This window comes from Thunnus maccoyii, chromosome 8 (assembly GCF_910596095.1).
Source record: "Thunnus maccoyii chromosome 8, fThuMac1.1, whole genome shotgun sequence".
NCBI classification, from domain to species: domain Eukaryota; kingdom Metazoa; phylum Chordata; class Actinopteri; order Scombriformes; family Scombridae; genus Thunnus; species Thunnus maccoyii.
This window is the reverse complement of record NC_056540.1, coordinates 15,709,245-15,736,937: the sequence shown is the minus strand read 5'-3', so window position 1 is coordinate 15,736,937 and position 27,693 is coordinate 15,709,245. Positions and strand designations below refer to the sequence as shown.

General features: G+C 41.2%; 4 protein-coding genes across 7 annotated transcripts; 1 reads left to right on the top strand and 3 right to left on the bottom strand.

Moving 5' to 3' along the window:
• Positions 1–2,410: 2,410 nt before the first annotated feature.
• LOC121901784 (neuronal acetylcholine receptor subunit alpha-9-II) lies at positions 2,411–10,489 on the bottom strand. 4 transcript variants are annotated; one of them, XM_042418749.1, is made up of 6 exons: positions 8,063–10,489; positions 7,186–7,331; positions 5,894–6,048; positions 4,636–4,816; positions 3,587–3,938; positions 2,411–3,349 (listed from the first exon to the last, which is right to left on the bottom strand). In XM_042418749.1, exons 1-6 carry the CDS (start codon positions 8,178–8,180, stop codon positions 2,562–2,564), a joined length of 1,740 nt encoding a protein of 579 aa, XP_042274683.1. In that variant the 5' UTR covers positions 8,181–10,489; the 3' UTR covers positions 2,411–2,561. The 4 variants fall into 4 exon arrangements, with proteins under 4 accessions (XP_042274683.1, XP_042274684.1, XP_042274685.1 ...); XM_042418750.1 differs by lacking the exons at positions 7,186–7,331; positions 8,063–10,489 and adding an exon at positions 6,213–6,986; XM_042418751.1 differs by lacking the exons at positions 7,186–7,331; positions 8,063–10,489 and adding an exon at positions 6,168–6,298 and having other exon boundaries at positions 5,950–6,048.
• Positions 10,490–10,584: 95 nt separating this feature from the next.
• Positions 10,585–16,026, bottom strand: ube2ka (ubiquitin-conjugating enzyme E2Ka (UBC1 homolog, yeast)). The gene is made up of 7 exons (XM_042418753.1): positions 15,662–16,026; positions 14,992–15,085; positions 14,687–14,745; positions 14,475–14,557; positions 14,056–14,155; positions 12,036–12,164; positions 10,585–11,938 (listed from the first exon to the last, which is right to left on the bottom strand). Exons 1-7 carry the CDS (start codon positions 15,722–15,724, stop codon positions 11,864–11,866), a joined length of 603 nt encoding a protein of 200 aa, XP_042274687.1. The 5' UTR covers positions 15,725–16,026; the 3' UTR covers positions 10,585–11,863.
• Positions 16,027–17,047: 1,021 nt separating this feature from the next.
• klb (klotho beta) lies at positions 17,048–22,508 on the bottom strand. Its single transcript, XM_042419563.1, has 6 exons — positions 21,750–22,508; positions 20,194–20,707; positions 19,816–20,084; positions 19,451–19,707; positions 18,297–19,225; positions 17,048–17,923 (listed from the first exon to the last, which is right to left on the bottom strand). Exons 1-6 carry the CDS (start codon positions 22,506–22,508, stop codon positions 17,508–17,510), a joined length of 3,144 nt encoding a protein of 1,047 aa, XP_042275497.1. The 3' UTR covers positions 17,048–17,507.
• Positions 22,509–23,849: 1,341 nt separating this feature from the next.
• tlr1 (toll-like receptor 1) lies at positions 23,850–27,532 on the top strand. The gene is made up of 2 exons (XM_042418583.1): positions 23,850–24,398; positions 24,935–27,532. The coding sequence occupies exon 2, from the start codon at positions 24,942–24,944 to the stop codon at positions 27,336–27,338; it is 2,397 nt and encodes a 798-aa protein (XP_042274517.1). The 5' UTR covers positions 23,850–24,398; positions 24,935–24,941; the 3' UTR covers positions 27,339–27,532.
• The last annotated feature ends 161 nt before the right edge of the window (positions 27,533–27,693 follow it).

Sequence of the window (27,693 nt, the reverse complement as noted above, 5' to 3'; positions counted from 1 at the left end):
ACTTTGAGTCAAAGTTAGTCATAATGGTGGAAAAAGTGTTCAATGAAAATAGCAATGCCACAATGTAAAAATACTCCACTGGGAGAAAAGTACTGCATTTAGCTAAATTTAGAAGTATCAACAGTGGAATATGCATAAGTATGAAATGTTAAAGTACTTATTAGGGAAATTGACCCCTTTCAGAGTTATATGTGATATATTATTGGATTATTACTATGAATTAATTAACATTTAAGCAGCACGTTAATGTTGTAGCTGGTTGGTGAAGCTCATTTTGCCCTTTTTATATACTGTTGGTTAGTCTAAGAGGTTCATATGCTTTGTATTTAAAGTCTTATTCTGCACAAGCAACTATACTACCGCTGTCAGATAAATGTAAAACACAATATTTCCTCTGAAAAGCTGTGGAGTTTAAGCACGCTATAAAGTGGCATTAAATGCAAATGCTCCAGGAAAGTAAAAGTCCCTTAAAAATTGTGCTTAAGTACTCTATTTGAGCAAATTAGTTCCTTTCCACCACTCCATCTATCATTTCTGAATCCAATGTATCATCATAGTTATTTTCCCCTTCTGTGTCTAAGTAGTCCTAGATAATACTTGTCCAGAAGCACTTGGTAATTTCCCCAGCAGTCTTTCCCTCAGTGCCTGAGCTGCTATGCTTTTCCAAATGACATAGTTCCCACTTCTCCTCGTCTCCCATGGTGATTATAGCCTGCTGTGGCCCCCGCGGCCCACCGAGCATCAATACAACACAATGCAGCCGGCTTCCCTCAGACAGAAAATGTAAGATATTCTCTCTTATATCAAACACATTGTGCCTCAGCATGACAAACACTTTGGAGGGGAGGATAAAAAAACCATGACTCCTCTGCCCATTTCTGTCAGAGTTCTGCTAAACGAAGTCCACACTGCAGAAAGAACAATCAGTAAGTGTGCTGCCTGCTACCCCAACATATCTCACTGACTAACTCACTTTCATTAATAGCCTCCAGATTTAATTGTGGAATTGCAGTGAGTAGGACAAATGGTCTCTTGCCATACAGTGACCTGGAGGACTAACAAATTGCCTATGAATCTTTTTATCTCCTCTCAGTAGTGACATTTTGTGAGTGGATCACTGTAGATGATGAAACGACAGAGGGAATAATTATGTGGCGTATTTCTTGTGCACTTCTGTGTTGCCACATGCAGCTTCAAACAGAGAGCCTTGGGGCAGCCGCCATCAGGATGGTATGTGGGAAAGGAACGCCCTCTACTGTAAGATTAAGGTATTATGGTAAAAATAATAAATGGAGGGAGATACTGTTTGGTATTGAGAGTGCTTTCAGGTCTTTTATAGGTCTATATATTGTATTCCCTACCTAGTGGGTCAATTTGAAAGAGGAATAAGAAGGAAAATACACTCACGATGTGTATCAGCACTAAGCAAGGGGTGGAAGTGGTATTTAGATCCCTTAATCAAATGAAAGTTGCAAGAAGTCAATCCATTCAAAAATAGATGTAAAAAAAAAAAGAAAATCTATGGAAGGTAGCACAAAGTATCAAAAATAAAAATACTCATTATGATGAATGGTCATGGAAGTGTTGCACATTAACATAAGCAGTACTTTAATGTTGTAATCTGTCCTGGTGGCAGTTTTTATCTACTTTATATACAGTTGCGTACCTTGATCTATGGCTCTAAATCTTCATGTCTTATTAACTCACAATATGTTTTGTAAAAAAGTACAATAGTTCCTTCTAATGTAGTGAAGTAGAAGTTTAAAGTTGCACAAAAATGTTAATACTTAAGTAAGATACCTCAAAACTGTACATGAATTAATGTAACTTGTTATTTTCCAGCAGTGTTAGAAGTTTATTCTTTTTTCACCCTTTTTTTGTTCCTTATTTCTCTCCTCTCTACCTGCACACATAAACGCACAAACTCATGACTTTCCCAAGTTCAAAGTATGGGGCTTTTGGAGGAATAGGGGCGTCAGAGTGTGTTCGTTGTGTTGCATAATTGATGCTCCATATTACCTTACATCCTCGCTGCCCTGGCTTCGCTACAAACAAAGCTCGCTCATTAACTATTAACTACACTGGATGATTTTGAACAGAAAAATGATTCTGCAGATCCTGAGTGCGCACTGACGGTGTCTCTCTCTCTCTTTCTCGCTCAGCCCCGGGCATCTGATTTCACAGTAGTGAATAAGACATGTGCAGTCTCCACTGGTCATATTTTAACTCGACAGCAGATCTCCTCACATGTATTCAATGGTCAGATGGTGTGCATCAAGGCTGTATATCAAGGCTGATGGGGATAGGGCAATAAACTGTATATTTACAACACGCTATCAGTGGAGATGCTAAGGATTATATAGGAGGCAAAGTAGCCAAAATGTATGCAGAGTGGTGAGCAACAGAACACTAAATTATAAAGAAACTGTTTTAATGTTTAGTTAATGTTAAAGAATACAGCATGTTTTGTATTTACATGTCCAAAAACACTGAACATACAACTTTTTTTTCTTTGACCAAAAATAGTTTACTAAGTCAAATGTAAAAAAATCTCTTCTTGTTCATGGTGCTTTGCCAATGATGAGGATGCTCATGAGGAAAACCATGATGAAGAAGATCCACATAAAGAATCTGTCCATGACTTTAGCAATCTTCTTCCATTCTGCCCCCTTGGCGCATGTGGCCCTCTGCTCTCGGAAACAGTTTGCAATGTATTCAACATTGCGGACCAGCTTGGTGTCCACACCAGGGATGCTGCTGCCGTGGCTACAGAACACACAGGGGCCAAAGGTTACGGTGGGGCTTTGGGTTGGAGGCTTTTTGTCTTCAGGGCAGCAGGGAAGCTTTTGGTCTTCAGGGCAGCATGGGACTTTCTGGTCTTCTTTACAGCAGTCACCTGTAGGAATTTTCCCATTAGAGCCTTCGTACCTCCCAGGTGCAAAGCTTGAGAGGTGGCTCCTCTCCTCCCTGGTGATGTGGTGCTGGGCTTTCACTCTGGGATGATGTTGCGGTTTGGGGGTCTGGGGCCTAGGGTGCTTGTGGCCCTGCCGCTCGTTTCGGCTACTTCGGCTCCCCGGCTTACCATTCGCCTGAATGTGGGAGTTGAGGTGCTTGTGACGGATGTCATCGTGGGAGGAGTGAGAAGACGAGGAAGAGGTAGAGGAGGCAGTGGCACAGTTCTCACCCACCTCATACACAAAGAAAATCTTGGACATGTAGTCAATGATAAGGACTTTTGCCCAGTGAGGAACTGGTTTGGCCTCTGCACCACAGAAATGGATGTTCATGATGAAGATGGTGAGAGCTGTGGAGGCTGTGACCATGGTCATAGTGGCAATATAGTACTTCCCTGTGTAACAGAAAAGACAGAAAGGAAAGATTCTTAACACGTTAACGTTAACAGGTTTTTTGTTAACTTTGAACCAGAGTGATGGTTTAGCCCTTCACACTCAGAACTGGTAGTTTAAAGACTTTAAGACACACTGACAGCATTGCATGTCACTATAATTATTTTAGAAATGCTACAATCACATAAAAGTTCCATAAATACTGGATTTAACACCACCCTAAACACACCTACTCTTACCTATAAGCGGCACACTCTCTGAGGGGGGCATGCTTTCGGCCACCATTAGCTGGAACACAGTGAGAGCCAGAAGAACCGTCACTCCCAGTGAAACCTTCTCCCCGGAGTCTGCGGGCAGGTAGAATCCGAGAGGAGCCAAGAAGGAGATGAGGAAGCAGGGTAGGAGGAGGTTGAAGATGTAGAAGCGGGAGCGGCGCTGCAGCAGCACAGTGTAGGTGATGTCTGGATACGGGTCAGAGCAACAGCCGTACATGATGACGTTCTTGGTGGCCGGCATCCCGTGGCATTCCCACTCTACGTTTTCCACAAAGTCTGACAGGTCACCGCTGTCCATGCCCATAATGATGTCTACCTGAAATTAGGGACAGGGATGAGTAGGTGTAGAGGAAGCACACAACCAGGACAAAAACTGTTTAACTCAGCCATATTTAGTGCGTCGAGTGGAATTTGTCAGCAGTAGCCTATTTTGATAAGTGCTGACGGCAATGACTTTTATCATGACTGTAAAGTTTCACAATTGACTCTCTTCTTTTCTATTAAATGCCATGCACGGGTATTACGAACTTTACAACGGCACACTGTCTTATGCAGAAAATATTTAACACACAGATGATTTAACCCTAACTGTTATCAACTGTTAAATCTAATAATTAGCATGCTGAGAAAAGACTCGGCCAAAAATGCCCATAATTATTAAATATCATTTTCAGTGTTAGTCACAGTGTGCAGACTTTTCATTTTGTCTAATGACTTTAAACCAAATTTAACAGCAACAACATAAAACCATGCGTGACCACAGAGAGGGCAGCTCTATACCATGAGTTTGATGGCGATGGTGTGTGTGTCCTATCTGCTTTTTAAGCTGACTAGTCTCAGTTACCCCCCTAATTTAACACAGACGGTATAGTATCACAACCCAGACCAGAGTCATGTGTCATGGAACTAATTTAACTGGCCTGATACATTTAGGTGACACAGATCATCCTCACGGTTGGATAAACTGAATTGAGTTGGTTTACCCTCGCACATGTGCATGTGTTTCTCCGTACCTGGTTTCCATTGTAGGTCCAGGAACCAAAAGTCAGGTTACATTCCTGGCTGTCAAAGGGGAAGTAAGAGACGTCCACCACGCAAGAGCTCTTGGTGATGGCAGGAGCGTCCCAGGTAATCTCTCCATTGTAGCGCAGTTTCACGTTGGTGTCCATCGGCCCTGAGAAGTCATCATCAGCCCTGGAGGAGAGGAGAAAGTAGAGTCACACTGACGAAAGCTCTCGTCACATGAGCCATTTGTTTAAATGGTGGTGAGCTGCTATACAGCATCTTCTGCTGGTACAGAAGTGAACAGAGAACCAGTAGGTTGTAAACTCAAATCCAAAACTCAGTTGCTTGTTTGTGTTGCTTGTATATTGTATGCTTTTGACACTGAGGTACTAGTTTATTAGACATACCTGAACAATCAAATACAAGCTAATACAGCAGTCCTGCAATGAGCCATTACTTTTATGAACTTTATAATAGTCAGACTACAGCCTCAAAGACTGTTTTATACAGCTATGATATTTTTACAGGGCTGTTGTACTGGATTGTGTTACATTGTATGGGTATCCTTAAAAAACTAATAACTCAGTGTATACTGTATCCACATACAGTGTCTGTTTATTGTATGTTACATGATTATGGCCACTTTAATACAGATTTGTCTCAATATCATACATATATATTACGTGTTTCATGACGTGATAAACAAAACAAATGCCATACTAAATTACAAACCTATATAACATAGTGTATATTTAACACTGTATGAACTCTGTATTACAGTGGCCATAATCAAGACTTTTTTTTAGGTGTGTGTATAAATTTACATTTTACTACATATGCAAATTGCATTTTGTTGACTAAAGAAATTTCTAACTTTGCAGTTGTAAAGTGTTACATAAATTAAGCAGATTTTTATCATGAAAATATAATTTATATCTGACAACTAATGATATTATTAGTGAAGCTCCCTCTAGTAATATCGTTAAGGCTGTGGAAGAGGTTAACTCCCACACACATTAACATGTGTGTATGTGTGTGTAATCCTGCTTCTTTCTGGAATAAATCTCAGCTTACACTGTAGTAACACAGTGTTCTTAACCTACTACAATACATGGGTTTGAGGAGAATTTTAACATTTTTCTCATCAGATGCCAAAATGGGGGTTTACCCAAATCCAAAAAAATCCAGTGTTCTCACATGACAAGGAAGATCAGGAAATTATAGTGTTTGTTTGTGTGCGTGCGTGTGTGTGACGTACGGGCGTACTTGTTATAGAGGACAAGGTCGGGCCTCCACACTAGGCTGCTGGGGATGTGGATTACCTCCAGTCCATCGTAGTCCTCTTTATTCCACTTCAGGTAAGCATCATGCCATGTCTGCCTAATCCACAGGTAGGCGATCAGCACCTGGTTCCTCTCGTCCTTCACACACACACATACACATTTATAGATGCATTTACACAAACGCACACATGCCTGCTCACAATGGATACACGCAAACAGCAGCTTATAGAGCGATACTCATTAATTATGAGCATTACGTGGGCAGATAGACCTCAGATGATCACAACCACTGAAATCCAGACCTGTCTGTCAATATCAGGTGGATGAGCAGGGTGGCTCGCTGATGAGGGTGGGTGGGGGCGGTTTTGGTATCGCTGCCAGAGCTTCACTGAAGCACTGAACTGAAGTAAGCATAACCGCTTTGGGTAACAGGACACTCCGACGCACACACTTATTTGTTGTCTGGCTCTCACGCTTTCCTTTCTAAACATGACAGACTGACATGAGCAGACAACCTGGTATCCCACAGAGACATTTCATTCAGTATGACAGCTGTTTTCTCTCTGCAAACACACACAAACCCAAACACATGTGCACAATACAAGTGCTATGCTCTGACACAGCACTGAACCTGAACGGGAACCTGATCTAGCTGAGTAACAGTAGGCCCGTCCAGTACATTAAAAGATCTACCTGTCATTCATACACCTCAGCACCTACAAATATCCTTTAATGATTACTGTTTGCTGCAGTGATGAAAACCCAGGACAAATTTAACCAAAATTCAACATAACATCTCATCTCTTTTATGTTTTAGTTCTGGAGTGTTGGTTATGATCTACAGTGCTGTGTATTTGCCAAAATCCAGGTTCTGTTTGAACAAAGTACAAGAGTTTACAACAAGGCAGGATTACTGTCAGCAGGACTGCAGTTTATGGTGCTTTAATGGGGAATGAGGCACTTAGTCATTACTGGAAAATAGTCACATATAAGGCATCAAAACAATATTCATTAATATCCCTTGGTCTTGATGTACTTGATTTTACAAAATTTTTGTGCATGATGAATTTTTATAAAATTTATAAATTATAAATTCTTCATTTAAACTAAATAGTCAATTTGTAAAAAAGTGCTATGACTTTCACTCAACTAAGTTTTTTTTCTTATGGACATCCCTACTGTCTGTTCTGAAGAAAATATGGTTTATTTCTATAATAAACATCTTACCATTATATACTGTAAATATAAACAGATTTGAGGATCTGTAGTACTCACCATATCTTTGATCTGAGAGAGGGTGATCTGTAAAGTGACATTAAGCGCCCTGTCTGTGTCTTCCACAGGCCGCAGTGCGCTGGAATAATTCTCCATCAAATCATTCAGCAGCTTCTGAGCATTATGACCCTGAGCCGAGTGAACCACTGCGGAGAGAAAGAAAGATGAGGTCATCTGCCGTTTTCAAGTTTTAGACAGAACAACTGTTGGGCTCTTCGATGTAGTTTGATGTACCAACAATTCTGAGATTATTCTGTTTTCCAGAACAATCACCTCTGAGCCTGAAGTCACATGGTTTAAACTGTGTTTTACTTCACATTGTTCTAATCGTGACTTTCAATTAAGCTCATAACTAAGGAGAAACTTCATGAGATTTTCTTTTGATGTTGTGATGATCGTTTATTATTATTTTCTGAAATCCATAGGAAATCATGGCATTCAGAAAATTCTTTTTAGGCCATAAATGCTATACGGTAACTGAATATTTTTATTATCAGGAAATATTGTATGGGCCATTTCCAAACCCATTGGAGATATGAGAAAGCCCAAGAAGTGAGTGGAAACTTTGTTTAATATGGGTTTGTATATCAAAATATATATCTAAAAAAAAGTCTTCACTTTCCCTAAAGCATATTCTCTACTTACAGCTTGCCTAGTTAAATGATTTGAAAGCCGCATGCAAAATTTAACGTGTAACTGACCTTTAATTGCAAGGCGCACTGCGTAATTACGCACACAGTAATGCATTAAACATTGATAAACCTAGCATCTTTCTTCTTTAACCAAAAGAAAATAGTGTACAAAGTTAAAACAGTCCAATCTTTTCAGCTGACAGCACAGACGTTTCATTTTCCTCAAACAGGAGCGTCTAACTTACCGTTGGGAAGCAGCATCGCCAGACAGATTATTTGGATCATCTTGAACATTTCTGAGTACCTCCAAGATGAAATTAAAAAAGTAACTGCAAGCATCAGTCTTACGGTACCGGGTTTCATCCCCTGAGGGCCCTACATGATGCCCAATCGACCCCGGTTGAACTCAGCTGCAGACAGCAGGACACCGTTTCATGTGGTCGTCGTCGCGGTCAGGACAGCTCTTACTGCTTGGCAGGGGAGGCAGCATGTCTGCTGACTGAGACACGGAATAAAACTCCGGCTATCATATAGCAGCAGCGGGACCGAGAGAAACAGGATGCCCACGAATCATTGCCTCACCACACACTGGGTTATTCACCTGCCATTCAAACGCCTGCAGCCAGGTGAGCTGCTGTCGTCTGCCCACAAATTACTGCCAATACCAGGGAGGTATGCAGGAGAAAAAGACGGGAGTTTAATAATATTATTATCTAAACCAATCCATCAAGTGGCCAATTTAATAGAGAAACTATTTATTTGAATGTGAATTATCTTTTGTGTTCAAGATATTGATGCACCACAGAAAGTAAAGGCCAGTCAGAGCAGGAATTAAAATAAAGAAACAATATGGGGCACCAGATATGAACTGGAAGAGCACTATAATTAAAAAAATATATTATTATTAAACACAAAATCAATATATTTGCAGATACCTGGGTGATTTCAGAGTATTGATCAGAAATTTGTAACCACTTTGGATCTGGATAGTTGTGACTCCCTCATTGTTTCTGTTATGACATTTTGTAGAATTCATTGGTCTTTATGATGGGCTTTTTATTCATGAAGTGATTAATTGTATCAATATAATATTCCTTAATTTAGTGGCTAGTCTGACTCCTGAGCTACACTGATGTTCTCTAGGAATGTCTTTTTTTGGTGTTTTATTGTCGCTGATGTTGTTGTGGCATTATGTTCTTCATATGTTGTCCACCTGTCTGACTTGTTTAACTGAATTTGTGCCCAAACTAGTTTCCCCTCTGTATATAAATTAAGCCATCTGTGGTTATAAACAATTCATTATCAATAAATAATCATTATTTCAGTGAGTATTTATAGGCCCTCCAGCTGTGCTGCAATTGTAAATGTTAGTCGTTTGTAAAAAAAAAGTCATAGATCTCTCATAACAAAGTCATTATGCCTCCAATTTCAGACATATGCTCTATCTTAATAAATGTTTTTTCAGCATTTAAACATCACATGGCAGGGGTCCTTTATGATTCATGAAAGAGCCGTTTGAAAAAATAACAAAAGCAAGTTGCAGTGAGAGAGGAGTGCTGAGGAAGCAATGATGAAAGTGTATTTAGATAAGCTATCCCCACAGGAATCTTACAATTATGCCCAATAAAAGATAAAGATGCTGGTACTACAACCTTACTGTTGCGAGTCAGACACTGTGATTCCCAATAGTAATACTGTGGGAGTCGTCTTTATTTTCTACTCAGTCCAACACGACTGGAACAAAGAAGTTAAGGAGATATGCCATGGTGAAGTCAGTCCCGTGCAACCTTCAACACTTTGAAGGTTTTGTTTGTTTGAATTATAATAGCAAAGAGATTCATTATCTAACTGCCATTGAGGGAGGCAGGAAGCTCAGTATTTCTTTCAATCTTGTATCCAGCCTTGTGTAGTACAGTCCTCCACTGCTCTGGGATGCTTTGAGTTCCAGATTGTAAATATAGTAAAAGTGGAGGAATACAAAATTAAGTTTTGTCTTTTAGGATTCCCAAAAGACAAGGCTGTTTTAGTGTGCAGCTGTGCAGACAAATCCACTATACTATTGTCACAGATGCTGGACATACACTACATACTTGCTGTTGATTGGATGTGCTTTTTTTCCTGTTTGGTACAACTATGTAGGTTGAAACGCAGCATTCAGATTGTTGCCAGTGTTTCTTGGAGAGGTTCACCGTGGCACAACATGCTACCAATCAGGCCATCTGTTATCATGCTCGAATCAGTTTGCCTCACTTAACACAAGGTGATCTGTACATCAAGATACACGCCTGCATCATTTCTTTGTTCAGGCTCTAAATATACCCAAAAAAAGTGCTTGTTCAACCAGGCATCTAACGCAACAGCACTGCAACACTACTGTACAAGTCCAAAGTACCACTGTAGGCAAATTCTAATATGCATAATCCATTCTCCAGTTCTGCATCCACATTCTTCATCTAAATTGGCTTGCTTGCTCTATTTTCACTGGCAATGTTATTCCCTGTAGGTTAAATTTCTGTTGGTCGTGTAAATTTAGAGCCTCACCCTAGTTTTTATTCAAATGCATGCACAGCCGAACAAACTAATAAAGAAGTGTTGGATGCTACACAACAGCATACAGAAACACTTCCTCAATGTATTAATATTGTGACTGAGTTATAATCCTATAAGATTTCTTCCTTGCAGGAAAATTATTCCAGTCAATAAATATCATGCGGCACAGCGAAGACACGTCTCTGAGAGGCAATACACAAAAGGGACAGAATATGGATTAATTTACACAGACTTTAATATCTTTATTTACAGATGAATCATTTGACATATTTATCTGTTGGCGTTGTTTAGATAATGCAATAGTTTTCACTTGTTTTGTACTGTTTCCTTCCAGACTTGTGAGAGGTTGTGTTACTGCTGAACATGTTTTTTTTTTTTTGTTTTGTTTTCTCTCAGTTTAAAAACAAGAATCCAAATGTATTCCTGTAGGAGGCCAAAAACCAAATAAAAATCTTTTTTAAAATGTGGTGAAAGTGACAGGCGAAGTAAGCTGTGTCAATAACAGGTGTGTGGAGGGGGTGGTGGTGGTGGGAATTGGGGTTTGCTGCGGGAGCTTTGGGTTCGTCAGACAGGCGAAGGGGGGAAAACTGTGACATGAATGTGAGTATGACTTCTGTGTGAACGCTGTCTCAAGAACAGGGAATAAGCCTTTTCCTTTCCTGTGTCTGAATAACTCTGTTTGCTGCCTGGTGGTGTTTACTTTACTTTTACAAAACGTATGTACCTTATAACGCCTCAAATTATTCCAGCGATGGCACAAGATAACGATTCATAGAGGTCTGAAATTTCAAGTTCAAGTCATTATACAGACAGTTTATTATGGAAGGATTAGTGAATGAGAGAAGGTAATTATTTTGGACGCAGCGGAAGAAAATTTCAATAGTGATACGAATTTAAAGATGTGGTTAGTGTAGGACTCGGCTTACTCCCTGTGTGGGAAACAGGCCTCGAAGTGTGTAAAAATCATGACCAGGTCCAAAAGAGTCTCCTTGAATGGCTTAACACTCTCCTACAAAGGTTTCCACAAATGAAAGTAAATGCACTGCATAGGCAAGGATAAGCCGCTGACAGCCGCTTCTTGGACACAGCCAGAGAAAGCTGGGAGACTAGCGGGCATGGGCGGGGTCTTAAGTCTGGCATTTTGCTTCAAAAGAGGGTGGTGTGATGTGGCTGGACTTCTGATTGTAGCACTGAGTGGAATGTTGAATGATCTTAAAGAAACCAGTGATAGGAGCTCACGGAGCGACTGATTGGAGTGTGGTACAGCAGAGGTGATAATGGGAGGAGGGACGGGGGGGAATAAGATGCCACACAAAAGGGAGACGACGGGGGGGGGCGGGGGTGGAAGAAGGGGGAGTGTGGAGGTGAGGAGTCCACTGTGAAACAGAGGGTGCGATAGGGGAAGAGACGCCTTGAGACAGCAGGAATTTTGAGGAGGGTGTGTATGTGTGAGGAGGGGAGATAGGGCTCAAGAGGAAGATGAAGAGTGTCAAGATTCAGTTACTGAGCAGTAGCTCTGTCGCCGTCTCCACGTCCCAGGATTTTGACGACAACGCCACTATTACTGCATTCTGTAGAGGAAACGAAAAAAAAAACAAGTTTTATTCTGAAGCTGAATTCAGCAGTGTAATGCACAGCAGGGGCGGAAAAAAATTGAAAGATACTTACTTTTTCAAAGCCCATGGCACACAGTTTGTCTATTTTGCGTGTGTACTCCGGACTGGAGACGGGAGCGCCTGCATAGACATGAGACCAGAGCCTCGCTGTCTGTTTGAACATCTCTGGGTTCTGCTTGTACTGTGAGATGAACAAATATGAAAGTTTGTGTAAAAGAGGTTCAGCATACCACCGTCAACAACTCAAACATTTCATGTTGTTATTTAGTTTAAATCAAGTTTTAGAGATTTGTTTTTACTGGCGTTTCATGTTGATCAGTGTATGAAAATATGAATTACATCCACTGTGATTCAAAATTGTAAAACTATAAAACAAAAACACATAGAGGATCGAACATATAAGCACAGTATTTGTTAATGCATTAACTAACATTCATGGCAAAAATGATCAGCAGATCCTCTAGAACACAAGCAACTATGAGCAGAAGAGTAGTGCACTTACAACCCATCTATACTATTTTGTATATGAGGCTCCACAACAGATTGTCAATAAAATAATGATCTGCAAGATTTTGAGGCTGCAGAGACGGTCAGAGCCAGAGGAACTGGTACATCTGCAGTCTGCCAGGCAGTCATTTCTGCCCAGTTCTCTGTGTCCATGCTGTGTGGGCATTTTAAAAATGTAATGCAGTTGTAGATTTTCCACCAGCATCAACTATTAGCATTTAAATTAGTATGTAAATGAAACAAACAAATTGTAGCTTTGTATCAAGTTTTGAACTGAACATGCCTTATCTCAGAAGGTCATTAAGCAGTACAACAATTACAATAACCAGATACTGTTAATGTCAAATGTTCATGAGTTTTTTTTCTAGGGCAGCTATGAAACATTTTTGGGTGTAACACCTTCCAATCCACCTCCATAGCCTCAGGTTTCTACTCACTATTTGATGTCTGACCGATGTTATATCTCTGACCAGCTGTTCAACACTCGAGCTGTTTGAAAACATGATCACTGAGTATCTACAAAGTTATGCAAAATCTTATCTAACCTTTTTTCACACTGTGTGAATTTCATTGTGATGTGGGTACATCATTGTTACTCACTTTTACACAGGATTAGTGATTGGTTGTAGGCGTTATAATGTGTTCAGTAGGATAATCTCAAAAAAACAAGCAGGAAAGCTTGCTGCCTACACATGATATTTCACAACACTTTCACATTACTGACATTGCACTAACTATTGCTTAAACTGTAACGATTAACTTGCATACAGGACAAAATAAAGCATAATGCGTCTATATGTAAAAGGGCATTTAAGGTAACAGTCCAGGATCCTGCACAGGTGGATCTGACATTAATATCTCAACAAGAAATCCATCTCGATGCAACAATTCATTAGTGACAGAGGTGCATTCAGGACCAATATTATAACCATAACCATCAATAATCAATCAGCAGTACCTGCCCCACTTCTCAAATGATATTTAAATAGCAAAAGACAATAGATTCAATGGCTAACTCTATATTTTAAAAGAGCTTAGGTGTCCCAGAGACACAACCATATTCATATTCACAGCTAAGGTTGGAAATGTATTATTTCAGATTTGATTTCGGATGAGCAAGCAATTAACTCCCTTTGTAACATGAATCTTCATTATCTTTCAGATTTTTAAAAAGACTGATGCAAGAAATCATTTAACTCCACATAGATCATACTGTGTCATCATCATAATATTTCTAATAAAGTTTCCCAAACATACTGTAACTGATTTGACATGACAGATCGCTGACACAACAGGTCATGAGCATCATTGTATCTTAAAACACAATCACGCTGTCGTAATAGGTTGAGTAACCCTGGTTGAGAAAATGTTACCAGCTAGCTGTAATCAAAGGCTTTTAGATGAGAAGAAAATGAGTCACACCACTGTACTAGAACAATAAAAAGCCTATAAGCCATCTAGTGATAATAAAATACTAAAATGTTGCTCAGCTCCACCCATTAGAAATACATATTCACAGTAAATTGGTCAACAAAAACTCACAATAAATATACATGCACACCCACCTGATTGGCTACCACTGCGTCCTGTGGGTCATCTGGTTCTGCAGCTGCCAATAAAGCTTGTAATGACAGGAGGACCGTCCTCAGTGTCATAGCTGCTGCCCTGAAAGGACGTAGAGGTCAATGTTTAGTGCAGATCAAATATGAGGGTTGACTTTCCTTATGGACTTATGGACTCTATAATAAGTAGGAGTACAAAACAACACATACTGGAGTCATTTGCTGTGTTGTAAGAGTTAAAACTATTAGTGAGAGGATTGTATTGTTTTCTAAGAGTTAACAGGGCTGGGCATCAGGTCGAAAACGTAGGACTACCAAAGGCTTCGGTAGGGGAAAAAGGGTCTTACACAACAGGAGAAGTATTTCATGATGGATGTATGAAGGATAAAGAATGCTGGGAATGCTGGCACACATTCACTCACCACTGGTCTTTGAGAATGTCCAGACATATTGCACCTGTGACTGAGCTGATGTTGGGATGCCAGATCTTTGTGATAAACCGCACCTGAGCGATAGAAAGAAAAAGAGACAAAGAAAATAATTAACTGTGGATTAACACAGAAACACAGAATTTCTAACACCAGTGTCCAGTAGGACTTGTTATCTGTAACAAATAATACTAATGAATGCATACCTTGGGTGGATTGAAAGGATATGTCTCTGGAATTTTAATTTCTAGTTGATATCTACCCCCTGGAAAGAAATGAAGCGGAATCACAATTATTCAAGAATGATAACAAATATTTAAAGCATCCATCAACAGAGTCAGGCAGTATGTTATTGTTTAGATGCAAAATAATTTAATTTGCATTAATGAGGGTTGAAACCCTCTTGAAATAGTTAGTTGGTGAGGCCTTGTGCACCTAATATCACATAACGAAATTGTGCAACCATGCATTGAGGTTAGCAGACAGCAGAGAGTCTCCAGGAGCCCCTCACCTTCATACGGTGTGTCAGGTGGCCCTGCTATCTCCCCTTTAAGTTCTGTGAAGTTCTCATCCACCAGATCCACTTTTATCTGGTTTTTGCTCGTCTGAAAGGATGAAAAAAAGGCAAAGAAGCATGTTAACTTTAGCAGACAGGCAGACCGCAAAGTGTTAATCTCGCTTGCTGTCAAACTCAAACCTGCCTATGCAGCATAAGTTGACACCCACCCCCCGCAGCATTAGCCAAAGTTGACCTCAACTTGTTGCACACGTCTTATGGATCTACACATGATGGCTCTCTAACGTGAGTTGAGACGAGTCTATGTGGAGCACACATGAGAGTAAACCGACACCAAACTATCTTTGATAGCTAACTAAGCTAGCTTAGTTACCACAGAAGGCATGGTAAGCCCAGCCGGTTACGTTAGCAATATCAACTTAAGACTCATTTAACTCAAGTAATGCTTCTCTCACCAGTGACTTTCTGGGCTCTAACCTCGCCACGGAGGCACATTAATATCTATTTGTGAAGCCGGATGCACTGCCAGTTAGCTAAAGCTAGCAGCAGCTCGGCGATTAGCAAACTGACAGCTGAGCCAGCGACGCGTCACTCACATTCAGCCTCATAGTCAAAAGAAAAACAGAAAAGCAGTAACGCGAAGTGGCAAACATGACAAACAAACCTCTTCACTTTTGAGCACCTCCTTGAATTCCCGTTTTATCCTCTGAACTGCGATGTTGGCCATGGTTTTCCCCCGTGTTCCCGTCCGGTTGGGGCCTCGCCGCCGTCCGTCCGTCCGACCTGACTAAACGTTAGCTAGCTTCTCCTGCCTGCAGTAAACTCTGCTCCTTTTTGGGGGGATACAACCTCAAAAATAACAGCTACAAATGTTGTTCACCTTGAGTGCCGTCAGTTCCGGTTACCAATGTTATGTTATGACTCGTCAAAACAGCTCAATATGTAACTATCATCTCCAATGTATAACAACAGAATGGATGGTGGTACCGAAAACATTTTAATACCAAACTGCATGCAGTCTGGAGGAGAGGGGGTCACGTGACCTGTATTGCCATCCTGAACGCCTCCTGTCATTGGTTGATTCGTGCATGATGAATAATTTTATTATTATTATTGTTATTATTTTTTTATTATTAAAACTCTGCGAGGTGTGGAGGTTTACATTAATTGATATTTCCATACATGTAGTATATTAAAAAAACAAAACAAGGTCAATGTTTCCCTTTTAATTGTACTTTTAGTTTACACATTCAAGCAAACACTCCATAAATAGTAAACATGGTTTCACACACTAACAAGCAAATACATTTACTTTGTGATCAACTACATTTAGTCTAAAAAGTTAGACAACACTGATCTATATAACATTTTTAATGTCTAAAGTATGCATCAAATGCAGTCTTGTGAACATACAGTTTCTTCCCATTGCTCCATTAAGTAAGTTCACCAGCATACAAGCATGTTAAAGCAGTGTGTCTGTCACTCATTTACACGTCAATAAAAATCAAAGATGGAAGTCACGGGTGTGTGCTTTTGATCACGTTAAATTAAAGGAAAATTCTTTACTCTCAAGTGACCAGAAAATCCTCAGAGAAGCACATACCACTTCAGAAGACAAGTTTAGATATAGGGATTCAAAGTATTGGAGATACAGTCATCCAGATGTACCACATGGTTATCTGTGCTCCAAAGTAATGCAAAGTTGTCTCAGTAGTGAACCATCACAAACATAAATCTAAACGTCTGTAGCCATGATGTTTCATTAATTACACGCATGAGCATCTGCAGTACTTTTTGATAGTCTTCCAATTTTTTAACAAAAGACAGACCTGCAGTTCACATTATGTTTCATCACAGCAGCATTAATGACACTAGGGGGCATCATTGCCCCATGAAACATCACAGTTCTCCTAAGAGAATTTCAATGGATACCAATATATTGAATTTTTTTTTTTTAAAAAAACCTCCCTCAAAAACAGTGCAATCCACAATTAAATCTAATCTAAACATATCATACTATGAAATTCTAAAATATCAACATCACATTTTTGACACAACATTATCATCGCTGACTGGATTTATTACAATACTAGAATAATGATATCGACATATTTTCTCTATGATAAAGCTGAAAGGTTCAACATTTAGGTTAAATATTTCTTCTCCTTCATTGGAAACCATAGAGCTCACATGATCAATTATCAACTTTTGTAAAAATGCACCGTATGTAAGAGTCTTTGGCATTCAGTAAATCTGTTGCCCTTTCATTGCAATCCAACTGTAGAACATATCAACAAAGTAGCATTTGCAGTTCCCTTAAATGATCACCCTCATCTAAATAACCTGTTATCACAGTAGACTAAGACATTTCTCTTGACAGTGATTGTGGGTAAACCAATTATACATTTATCACAACAGAGCAGACACAAGCATTAATGAACCACACATAATTAGAAATCGTGGCTCTTCTCCTTTGATGAGCGGCTCTGCTGTCTGACCCTCTCCCACAGTTAGCTCTTAACAACAGGTGGACATGAACACACTGATACTCCTTCCCTTCTTCTCCTCCTGCTCACCCCCCTCCCTCTGCCTCTTCTTTGGTTTCTGGTGATGATGACGAAGACGACAAGTGCAGCCAGCATGACGGCTGTTATTAGGAGGCAGCCTCCAAACACCAGCATGGCTTTGTTCTTGAACATCCATGCACATGCAGAGCAAGGCTGCTGGAACTCACTCAGCCTGCAGGTCTGCGTGGTGTTGTCCTCAGGGAAACCGCCATGAGTGATGATTTCTCTGTAGACAGCGAGGGAGGCTTTCGCTTTGGATTGGTGGTGGGTTGAGGTGAAGAGGCCAAACTGGGCGGCATGGTGATCTTGAAGCTTCCACACGTAGAAGCCCTGCAGGTTGATGCCATCTAAATGATGAGCTGGAGACAAAGAAAAAGTTAAGAGAAAAATAATTGTTCAGAAATTCTCTCTTTACTCACGTCCAACAATATGAATGACCTGGCTATACGATACTGCCTTTAGAAACAGCCTTTTTGCAAACATTGACACACAAACATTAAGGATACATATACATGTGTGTGTTAGGAAACAACATATTTGCATATGCAAATACAAGGGAGCTGACAGCCATAAAGGGCAAAGTATGAACACAACACTGATCAACAATTATTGCGCCACTGTTTTTCTCTGGACTCCTCTCTCTTTTTATGATCTTCATGGTTTCTCATTACATCTGGGTTTTATAGTAGGAGGCAATATGGTCATAAAACCTGTATTGCTTTTAGAGCCCACCTTTGAGGGCCTCCTGCAGATAACTCCTTAGATAGTGTTGCCTCAGTTTGTCCTCCACAAGAGCCTGGTCATCAACCCCACTGGCTGTGATGATGAGAGGCAGAGACCCTCCATATCTCTCAGTCACCCAATTCAGGATCTTCCGCAATCCCCAGGGGACAAGAGCCTGCCCCATACTGGAGGAAGGCCAGGTGGGATCAAAAAGGGTCATACAGTCATGATCGGGGAGTTGTCTCTGCTGAAAATTGGACTGCATGTGGGGAAGTGGAGAGACCAAACGAGTGGTAAAATGGTTCAATGCTATGAAACTCAATGCACCTCTGAGCTCCTCCCTTTCAGTCTCAGTAAAATTAGGTAGAGGGTATCCAGTGAGGCCCATTACTTGAGCTCTCTCTTCTAGGTATGCCTTCATTTCTTGTGGGTAGTCCCCTTTGCTCTTCTCCTCATATCTAGGCCCCAGCAATGGGTCCAGGAAGCGACCAAGTTCAAACAGAAGGAACCTTTGTGCTGCTGCTGCATGTGACTCCAGGAAAGGGTTGGCAGGTTCGGCCCAGTCGGCATGTAGTGCAAGTGATACCATTGCTCCCTGTTGACTAGAGTACTCCCGCTCATATAGCCTCCATGCTTTTGCATGAGCCAGAAGAAGGTTATGAGCAGCCTGATGCTTCTCTTTCCCGCTGGAATAAACATCTACTAGTCTGTTTGGCTCATTGACCGTGATCCAGTATCGAACCCCGGAGCCCAGCTCCCGGTAGCATAGCGCTGCATACTCCTGAAAGGCGTCCACTGTGCTGTAGTTGAGCCAACCGCCAGAGGCTTGCAGGGGGCCAGGCAAGCCCAGATGTGGAGCTCTGTGTGTTGGGTAGTAGAGAATAACGACAGCCTCCAGGTTCAGCTTCCTGAGCTCACTCAGGACACATTGGTAGTACCTTTTAAATGTAATAACAATGTGAAACGGTAGAAGAAGGAGTTAATATGTGTATAAGAGTGCATGAGACAGAAAGACAGCGCTTATCATGTTTAAATTTACCTGAATCTTGCCATAATCTATAGTGTGAATCTGATTATGTTGTGGATTTGAATTGAATTGTACTGAATTGAAGAAAATCAAACTGAGTTGAATTTGGGAAGACTGAAATGGTGAACATTTCTACCTCAGAGCCTCAGTGTTCACATTAGAGCGGTCTCCCTGGGGTAAAATCAGAGACCAGTTTAGGGCGAAGCGGTAGTGAGATGCCCCAGTGGATGCAAACAGGCGAAGGTGACCATGGATGGCCAAATAGTCAGTGCACTGGGCTTGTCTGGTGTTGAGCTTCACCCCTGGGACTGGACGCAACGATCCATCTCCTGTCAGGTTCCAGGTGTACAAATGGGGATCAGTAAACTGTGGGGAAAAGGGGTAGAAGTGGACCTACAATAACACAAAAAGAGGAGAAATCATTTGATGTGTGCTGATGGTGTTATTCTATAACGGATTAAATAAAACCACTCTTTTGTCTTCTTAGGGCCCTGTTCTTACCTGCAAGGTGGAGTCAGAAATGCCCCAGTGAAACTCACAGGGGAAGTGACCTTGGAGCTCTCCGGAGGTTTCATCTCTTGGGAAACCATTGTTAGCAATGACATGCCTGTAGTACTGAGCAGTGGTCTTGGGGGTCCGGGTTCGGTTAGGTTGACTGAAGTCAATGTAGAAAAGGCCTCGCCTAATAGTGTAGCCATAATTCCACTCAAATCCATCAACCAATGACCAGGCAGAGTAGCCAAACACCTGCACACCATCAAACCTGATAGCTGTAACAGAAAAAGTAAGAAAGTTGAACATCCTTATTTACTATATTTATTTGACGATTATTATATTGTCAAAATCATATTTGTTCACTCCTTCCACTTCTCCTCTTACCTTGTAGTACCTGGTTGATAAACTTCTTCATCAGGTAAATGGCTATTGTGTCTTCCCTTCCCACACTAGCTTCAGAGTACCAGCCTCCCTCAGCCACCAGCACCCTTGGGTCCCCATACTCCAGCTTTATCCAGCCCAGGATACGCCTCAGGTCTGGGGTCACTGACTGCCCATAGCTGACCAGGTTTCGGCCCAGACGGAGGTTGTTTGGCCCGAACGACAAAGCAAAGAAGTCAGCTGTTTTCTGCACCCAGAGCTTCTCCTCAGGGGAGAATGCAGGCAAGAGGGACCCATGCTTGATTTTTAAAGAGACTGGGTAGTCCCCATTACCGAAGATTGGATTGGCGAACCAGCCAAGCACAGCCTCTGTCGACTGCTGGCAAAGCTCAACACTGGCAGCTGTATCTTGGCCTTTTTGAGGCTCAACCCAGTGGGAACCCAAAACAATGGAAACCTTACCCTTCTGAGCAGGGCGGAAGTTGGAGTTATAGGTGTGCCATGCTTTGACATGTGCCTGGAAATCACAGCAGACACATAATTATGACGCCCTATACAAATGTCTACAACATAATCACAACAGTATAATAGGCCTTTTTTTGCAGAGGACATTTTGATATGTCAAAGTAGCAAAAGCACAGGTGTTTAGGGTCCTGATATTGTGCATGCTGGCTCACTTTCATGGCTTACTGGGACAAAGACAATAGAACAAAGCCATCATTAATGTTATTAGATACACCTGTGCTTTTCCTACCATGACAAGTCAAAATGTCTGCTGTGAAAAGAGCCTGTCATGCTTTTAAAGCATTGCAAAAGCACTCACAGACTGCAAAACCCTGCCATGTCTACACAATCTTCTAAATTGTTATTTTAATACTAAAAATGTTGAATGAATATCTGGATCCCGCTCAGCATCAAGTGTTATTAAGTGGGGAAGTTGATGAGAAACACAAACTGTCATTCACATTTCTAAGCAAGTTTTTGAGATATACTGCTTTAACAGATAAACAAACACATGAGACCAAAGACTTAACCTCCCTAGCAGAAGTAATACAGTAATCGTGTACACAATCTATTACCATTCACTCATTCTATCTGCTTGATGTTAGCTGTACACACACCATCTGTGCAAAGCTCAGATGCATAAACATAAGTGATTACTAATGAGGTATATCTCCATGACTTCCTGTCACACAATGTTTCTCTCCAGCACAAAAGTGCTGATGTGGTGGACTTTGACCTCAGTGTCTCTTTTTAGTGTCCTGTTTACTGATCATATGCCTGTCAAAATAAAATATGATTGACTGATCTTTGAAGAGATTACATTTAAAGAATGAGTATTAAGGCTGAACCAGTTATAGAGTTACTGTTTTACAATAAATGGAAACTCATAGCCTTTATTGATTTAATTCGATTACAACAAAATATCAGTGCACTGGTGCAGTCTGTGTTTACTTCACTGTCTTGTGACTTTAGTTTACAGCCCACACAGATAAAGTACATTGTGATAACAGAGTATCAATAACAGACTCCCAATCACTTGACTCTGTTTAACTTACCTTGATCAGATTGTGGGCCACAATGAGCGAGCCAGCGGGTCCCCCTGTTTCACCAGGGGCATGCACACCTGTTCCATACCCCTGTGCAGCCACGAGGTATGGGTTGTGCATAGTAAGCCAGTACTTAACACGGTTCCCAAATGTACGGAAACAAAAAGCAGCATAGTCCTCAAACAATCCAACAAGTGTGTCATTTTTCCAGCCTCCATATCGCTCCTGCAGGACCTGTGGCAGGTCCCAGTGGTAGAGAGTGACAATGGGCTTGATTTTCTTTTCTAGAAGCCTCCCTATGAGATGGCTGTAGTGCTCCACAACAGCTGTATTGGGCTGACCCCTGGCATTACCATCAGGAAAGAGTCTAGGCCAGGAGAGAGAAAAGGAGTATGATCTTACACCCAAATACTCAAGTGCCTTCACATCTTCTTCCCAGTGAATGTAGCTGTCACTAGCCACATTGGCAGTCTCAGTTGTCAAATAACCAACGGAGGAGTGGGTGAAATGGTCCCAGATGGAGGCGCCCTTCCCGCCCTGGTCCCAGGATCCCTCTGTCTGAAAGGCAGACGTCCCCGAGCCCCAAAGGAATCCTGAGGGGAAGGTGTCATGAAGAAAAGACTGGTCTTGGATGATGGGTTCTGGCTTGGGCTGCTGCCAAATCTTCCTGCCCTCCCCAAGCGAGCCGGCAGTCTTGTTCCAACCACATGCCAACAACAGAAGGGAAAGTAAAAGGCACTGAAGTGTAGGAAGAGGATGGTTCAGCATGCTGAAGGAGTTTACCTTGTTTCAAAAATCCACTTCAAGGGAGCAGGTGGCCTCAGACGGAACAAATGCTCTGCGAAATATCATAACTCTTGTGAGGAACAAGAGATCCATGGTGCAGGAGGATAGAGGGGAAAGTATCACAGCCAGGAGAGAGGAACATTTGAAGCTGTGTGGTGCTGCAGTATCCATCTGATGTCCATCTGAGGTAACCTGGTCAGATTTCTCTTTCTTTCCTTCGGTGCACTGTGTTCCCACTCAGCCCCTCCCTACCACATAATGTTCACACATACAAAGGTTGACTCATATCTGCGCACTCTTGTATTATATACCTCTGAGAAGTTTTTACCTATTCCAAAAACACTTCCTCCTCCTCCTATTGTGTCACCAAAAAAAAACCTTTTAAGAGAGAGAACCAACACTTACTATGACTTAGTGATTCCTGTGAAGACACACACGCTCACACAGTGCACTAAACATGCTGTTGATTGCTGTAAAGAAGGTTCTCATGTCAATTATTAGCCTGTACTATGATCTTACGTTCCATGACTAAGACGTAGTTCACATTTCTGTCTATCTGTTTCCAACACACACCACACAAAGATTTTCATTAAATCTTTTCCACCTGAAGTGGATGTGTTAAAAAGAAAAAGAGTTTTACATTTCATTCAAACTAATTCATTCCATTTGTCCTATATGAATTCACATGTTCAACATATATCCGGCACATTTATTGACAGGATGGACAACACGGTTTTTGCAGCATGATGCTGTTCTCTGTCATCTTATCGTCAGAAGGTGCTGAGCACGTCCGCAGGGCTCTCCCAAAATTTGATCAAACCATGAAAGGCGAGAACAATGACACCAGCTCATATGATCTTATTCAATTTAGCTCCACTTTCCTGTCACTGACTCAAGAAAACAACAGTGCTGCTAGACTAAAAACATTGCTGGGAGGTGTGTGTGTGACTGTCCATTTCTCTGAACACACGGTTGTCTTTGATTAAGCCTTCCTATCATGATAAAAAGGCCAGAGCCCATCAAAAAGCCCCTTTGTCATCCTCCTTCATTAAGGCAGTGTGTATAGCTGTCTAGAGTAAACAGCATTGTTGCCCAGGATACAGTAATTTGAGATGGGAAATGGTCATCCACCACCCAGACTGACCTCAATGTGGACACTGTGATACTACAGAAACGACAACTCCAAAACACTGAACTGCATGTCGACTGTCATTCAGGAAACTCAAAGCAACCTTACAACAGTCAGACATATTACAGACATTACATAGTTATTAGATCATAGGTTTATAAGCACTGATATGAATACATCTGTTGCCTGTTTCTTTGAGTAGATGAAACAAATTGTCCTTTTGAACAGAAGATGGACATCTTTTAAACACAGTATAAAAATAACCCTATGGTTGTTAATTTGTTCATTTAAGATTGGAAAACTTAATTTAAAATAGACTAAAATATTTTTAATGTGCCTTCATACTGGTATAAAATTATGCAACAAGTACCTAATCATAAGGCATAATCAACAGTTTCCGTTAGTAACAAGCTCTGCACAGTTCATTAAAGGGAAGTGAAAAGAGGATGTGCATACAATAAACAGTCTGAGATTTGCCTTCTGTTTCCTCTCAGCATTATTTACTGTAAAATCACTGGAGTCTGCATTTGAGAAACCAAAGAAAACCACTTCCGACTCTCTTAATAATCTGGATTTTTAAAAACTTTTTCATGGATTTACAGAGCGTAGACAACTTCAGCTGCTAATGAGACTGTACAACTAAAAGCTATTAAAATATGATGGACTGCAGCCTACCAACTAACTAAATCAACAACAATATATCAAGTAAAGTGATTCAACCGGAAAATTCATCTGACACCAAGGTTAGTGCACGTTTTTTGTGTGTATGTGCTGTGTATTGGTTATATTTTGTTTTGTTTAAAAATAACCTTATTTTGCACAAGTTTTATTACATTTTACACTTGTTTATGATTTTATTTAGCTTCTATAGTCTCTTTAGATTGAGATGTTACCGACATAGCAGAATGTTTAGATAACACAACATACACAGGAGGAAGCAGAGAAAAAAAAAGCATAAAACAAAGCTTTCTAAATATTATGGTTGAAACTACGATTTAAAAACAAATGCATTTGCTTGGTTCAATGTTTAAAATGTCTGTGACTATGGATTTAAAGGAAATATTATTCATATTTAAAGTCACTGTGTGATGTGTGGATGCATGAGCAATCCTAACCCGATTAATGTTAAGAGGCAATTTATTCTCACTGTCATGACTAAGCAGGAGACCCCACAAGTCAAATAAGAAAAAAAAAAACCAAAACAATTAAATTACATACATATAGTCTCAGTACCGCTATCAATGATAACATAGATATTGATTTCTTTACTTTTATCCAGACGGAAAATGAAGCCTGTGACTGCTGCCATATGGGTGGCGGCCATGTTGGTGGGAGTTCAGCAGAGCGCTTCATCCATCAATATCATCGTAGACCGCTCATCCAGAAACCTCTCCTCTGTCCCAACGGACCTGCCGCAGACGGTTGAGTTTTTAGATCTCTCACGCAACCACATACGACAGCTTAACAAAGGAGACTTTAAAGACATCACTCTCCTGAGGTTCCTCAACATGTCATGGAATAGTTTGGAAGAGATCAATCCTGAGACATTCCTGGACACGCCACTCCTGGAGGAGCTAGACCTGTCTCACAACAAGCTGAAGAACCTCTCGAGTCAGCTGTACCTGCTCCATACAGGGAACCTTCGTGGACTAAACCTGGCCCGCAACAAATTCCTCACAATGACACTGGGGAGTGAGTTTAGTTCCCTGGTCAAACTGGAGAGATTGGCACTTGGAGCAGAAAACATCAGTGTGGGTGATTTAAAAAATATTGCTAAAGTGAAACTAGATACACTGTCCCTCTTCCTGGAAGATGAACTTGTTTATGAAGAAGGCAGTCTGAAGGACGGTTATGCTCAAAAGCTGCAGATAGCCTTCATTGATAATCAAATAAACCACTATTTGGTTGCTGATGCACTGTCACTCTTTGATGAGGTGGAGTTGATGAATTTGACAGGTGGATACAAGGACCTTGCTACACAGTTGAGTGAGAGAAAAAAAATCCATACATCTCATCTTTACCTTACCAACATAGTGATCAATTGGCTAGACTTAACTCACTATGTGAACGTGGTTATGAGTACCACTATTACCCATCTGACTGCCTCTGATGTGGCTATGAAGAATTTGCCTCGTGAAGACTCTAATGTGACCGAAACATCGAAAATGAAATCCTTCACAGCCAGACGGGCTGTGGTGATGTCTTTCTTCTTTTCACAGAAGGCTGTGTACAACTTCTTTATCAACATGCCAGTGGAGAGTTTGGCAATCGTGGAGACAGCCATCATACACATGACATGCCCAAACACACAGAGTCCTATCCTCCAGCTGAACTTTTCCTATTGCGCTATGTCGGACACCATCTTCTCCAGTGCGAAAAGTCCAGAAACTCTTGAATGTAAGAATCTGGGCAACTTGAGGAAACTGATTCTAGTAGCCAACAATCTCAAGAGCCTTCAGTTGCTGAGCAAACGTGTACAATACATGTCGTCTCTGCAACATCTGGACCTTAGCCTCAACTCATTGGTTTATGACGGTCTGTCAGAATGTGTATGGCCGTCAAACATCACCAATATGACTCTGTCCTCTAATGGTCTGACAGACTCTGTTTTTAAATGTCTACCAAAAGGAACAGAGAACCTGGACCTCCAAAACAACCAGGTTTCTGTGGTGCCATCATCCATCTTCAAACTGGACAAACTTTTGTCTCTGAACCTAAATGCTAATAGGCTGCGGGACCTGCCCGTATGTAATGGTTTTCCCATACTCAGTCTGCTTTTACTCAAGTCAAATTCCCTCCACGCCCCAACTGTAAGCAAGCTGGAAAGCTGCCCCAAACTGAAAGTCCTGGATGTCAGTTACAATCCCTTCACCTGCACCTGCGCTCTAAGGTATTTCAGAAGTCTAGGTATCACGTCTGAAAAGAAGAAAAGTAACACAGGAGTTGAACTGCTGAACTGGCCACATGACTATTACTGCAGCTACCCAGAGGCTGTTAGAGACGCCACCTTAAAATACGTCCTGATCCCAGAGGTCACCTGCAATGTTGGCCTTCTAGCTGCCACCATTTTGTGCCCAGCAGTGTTAGTGATCATTGTAGTTATGACCTTGTGCAACCGTTGGGATGTTCCATGGTACATGAGAATGATCTGGCGGTGGACCAGACATCGTGCTAGAAGGCAAGCTCGACCTGAAGATCTGGTGGGTGTTGAGTTTCACGCTTTCGTGTCTTACAGCCAGCGTGATGCCGACTGGGTTCAAAATTCCCTCCTTCCCAACCTTCAAGGCCCTGCAGGAGGGCTACGCATCTGCCATCATGAAAAGAACTTTGTACCGGGAAAGACAATTATTGAGAACATCATCAGCTGTGTGGAGAAAAGCCGTCGATCTGTATTTGTGCTCTCTGCTCACTTTGTCAAGAGTGAGTGGTGCCATTATGAGCTGTACTTTGCCAGCCACCAACACCTCGCCCGTGGCTCAGACAGCATTGTGTTGGTACTGCTTGAACCTCTGCCTCAATACCTCATTCCATCCAAATACTACCAGCTGAAGTCCATGATGGAGAGGTACACCTACTTGGAGTGGCCTCAAGACAGGGCCAAGCACAGGCTGTTCTGGGCGAATCTCAGAGCTGCCCTACAGGCAGATCTGCCAAATGCACCAGTTGAAGAACTAGAGGAGTGACTGTGGAGGGCAGACTTAAAGCGGAAGAAGTTGGAAGAGGAAGTGGAAATGGGACGGAGGGGAGAGTTAGTGAGAGGGAACATCCTAGGAGTAAAAACATTTAAGTGCTCTGGAGAGACTGAGCAAAAAAGTAGTGTGTACATATTCTAGTCTTCTTTCTTTAACACATGAGCTAAAGCATCTCATTTTTAATCTTGTACTATGAGCTGAAGAGTAACCAATTGTTCTTGTAAGCTTGTGAGATATAATTCATATAATCATATGTAAACTTCTTGAAACTTTTCGGGGAACATTTAATGGAAACATTTATATAAACTAACAATTTAATCAAGTTTGTAACAAAACAATAAACTTT

Excerpts from the sequence above, each read along its gene's own strand:
- LOC121901784 (XM_042418749.1), bottom strand. The coding sequence starts at position 8,180 with ATGAAACCCGGTACCGTAAGACTGATGCTTGCAGTTACTTTTTTAATT. Across the intron at positions 7,332-8,062 it reads GGCGATGCTGCTTCCCAACG|TGGTTCACTCGGCTCAGGGT; the intron begins GTAAGTTAGACG and ends TTCTCTCCGCAG. Across the intron at positions 6,049-7,185 it reads TCTCTCAGATCAAAGATATG|GACGAGAGGAACCAGGTGCT; the intron begins GTGAGTACTACA and ends GTGTGTGTGAAG.
- ube2ka (XM_042418753.1), bottom strand. The coding sequence starts at position 15,724 with ATGGCCAACATCGCAGTTCAGAGGATAAAACGGGAATTCAAGGAGGTG. Across the intron at positions 14,558-14,686 it reads ATCCTTTCAATCCACCCAAG|GTGCGGTTTATCACAAAGAT; the intron begins GTATGCATTCAT and ends TCTATCGCTCAG. Across the intron at positions 14,156-14,474 it reads GACATTCTCAAAGACCAGTG|GGCAGCAGCTATGACACTGA; the intron begins GTGAGTGAATGT and ends ACGTCCTTTCAG.
- klb (XM_042419563.1), bottom strand. The coding sequence starts at position 22,508 with ATGCTGAACCATCCTCTTCCTACACTTCAGTGCCTTTTACTTTCCCTT. Across the intron at positions 20,708-21,749 it reads TGGCCCACAATCTGATCAAG|GCACATGTCAAAGCATGGCA; the intron begins GTAAGTTAAACA and ends TGTGATTTCCAG. Across the intron at positions 19,226-19,450 it reads GTGAACACTGAGGCTCTGAG|GTACTACCAATGTGTCCTGA; the intron begins GTAGAAATGTTC and ends TACATTTAAAAG.
- tlr1 (XM_042418583.1), top strand. The coding sequence starts at position 24,942 with ATGAAGCCTGTGACTGCTGCCATATGGGTGGCGGCCATGTTGGTGGGA.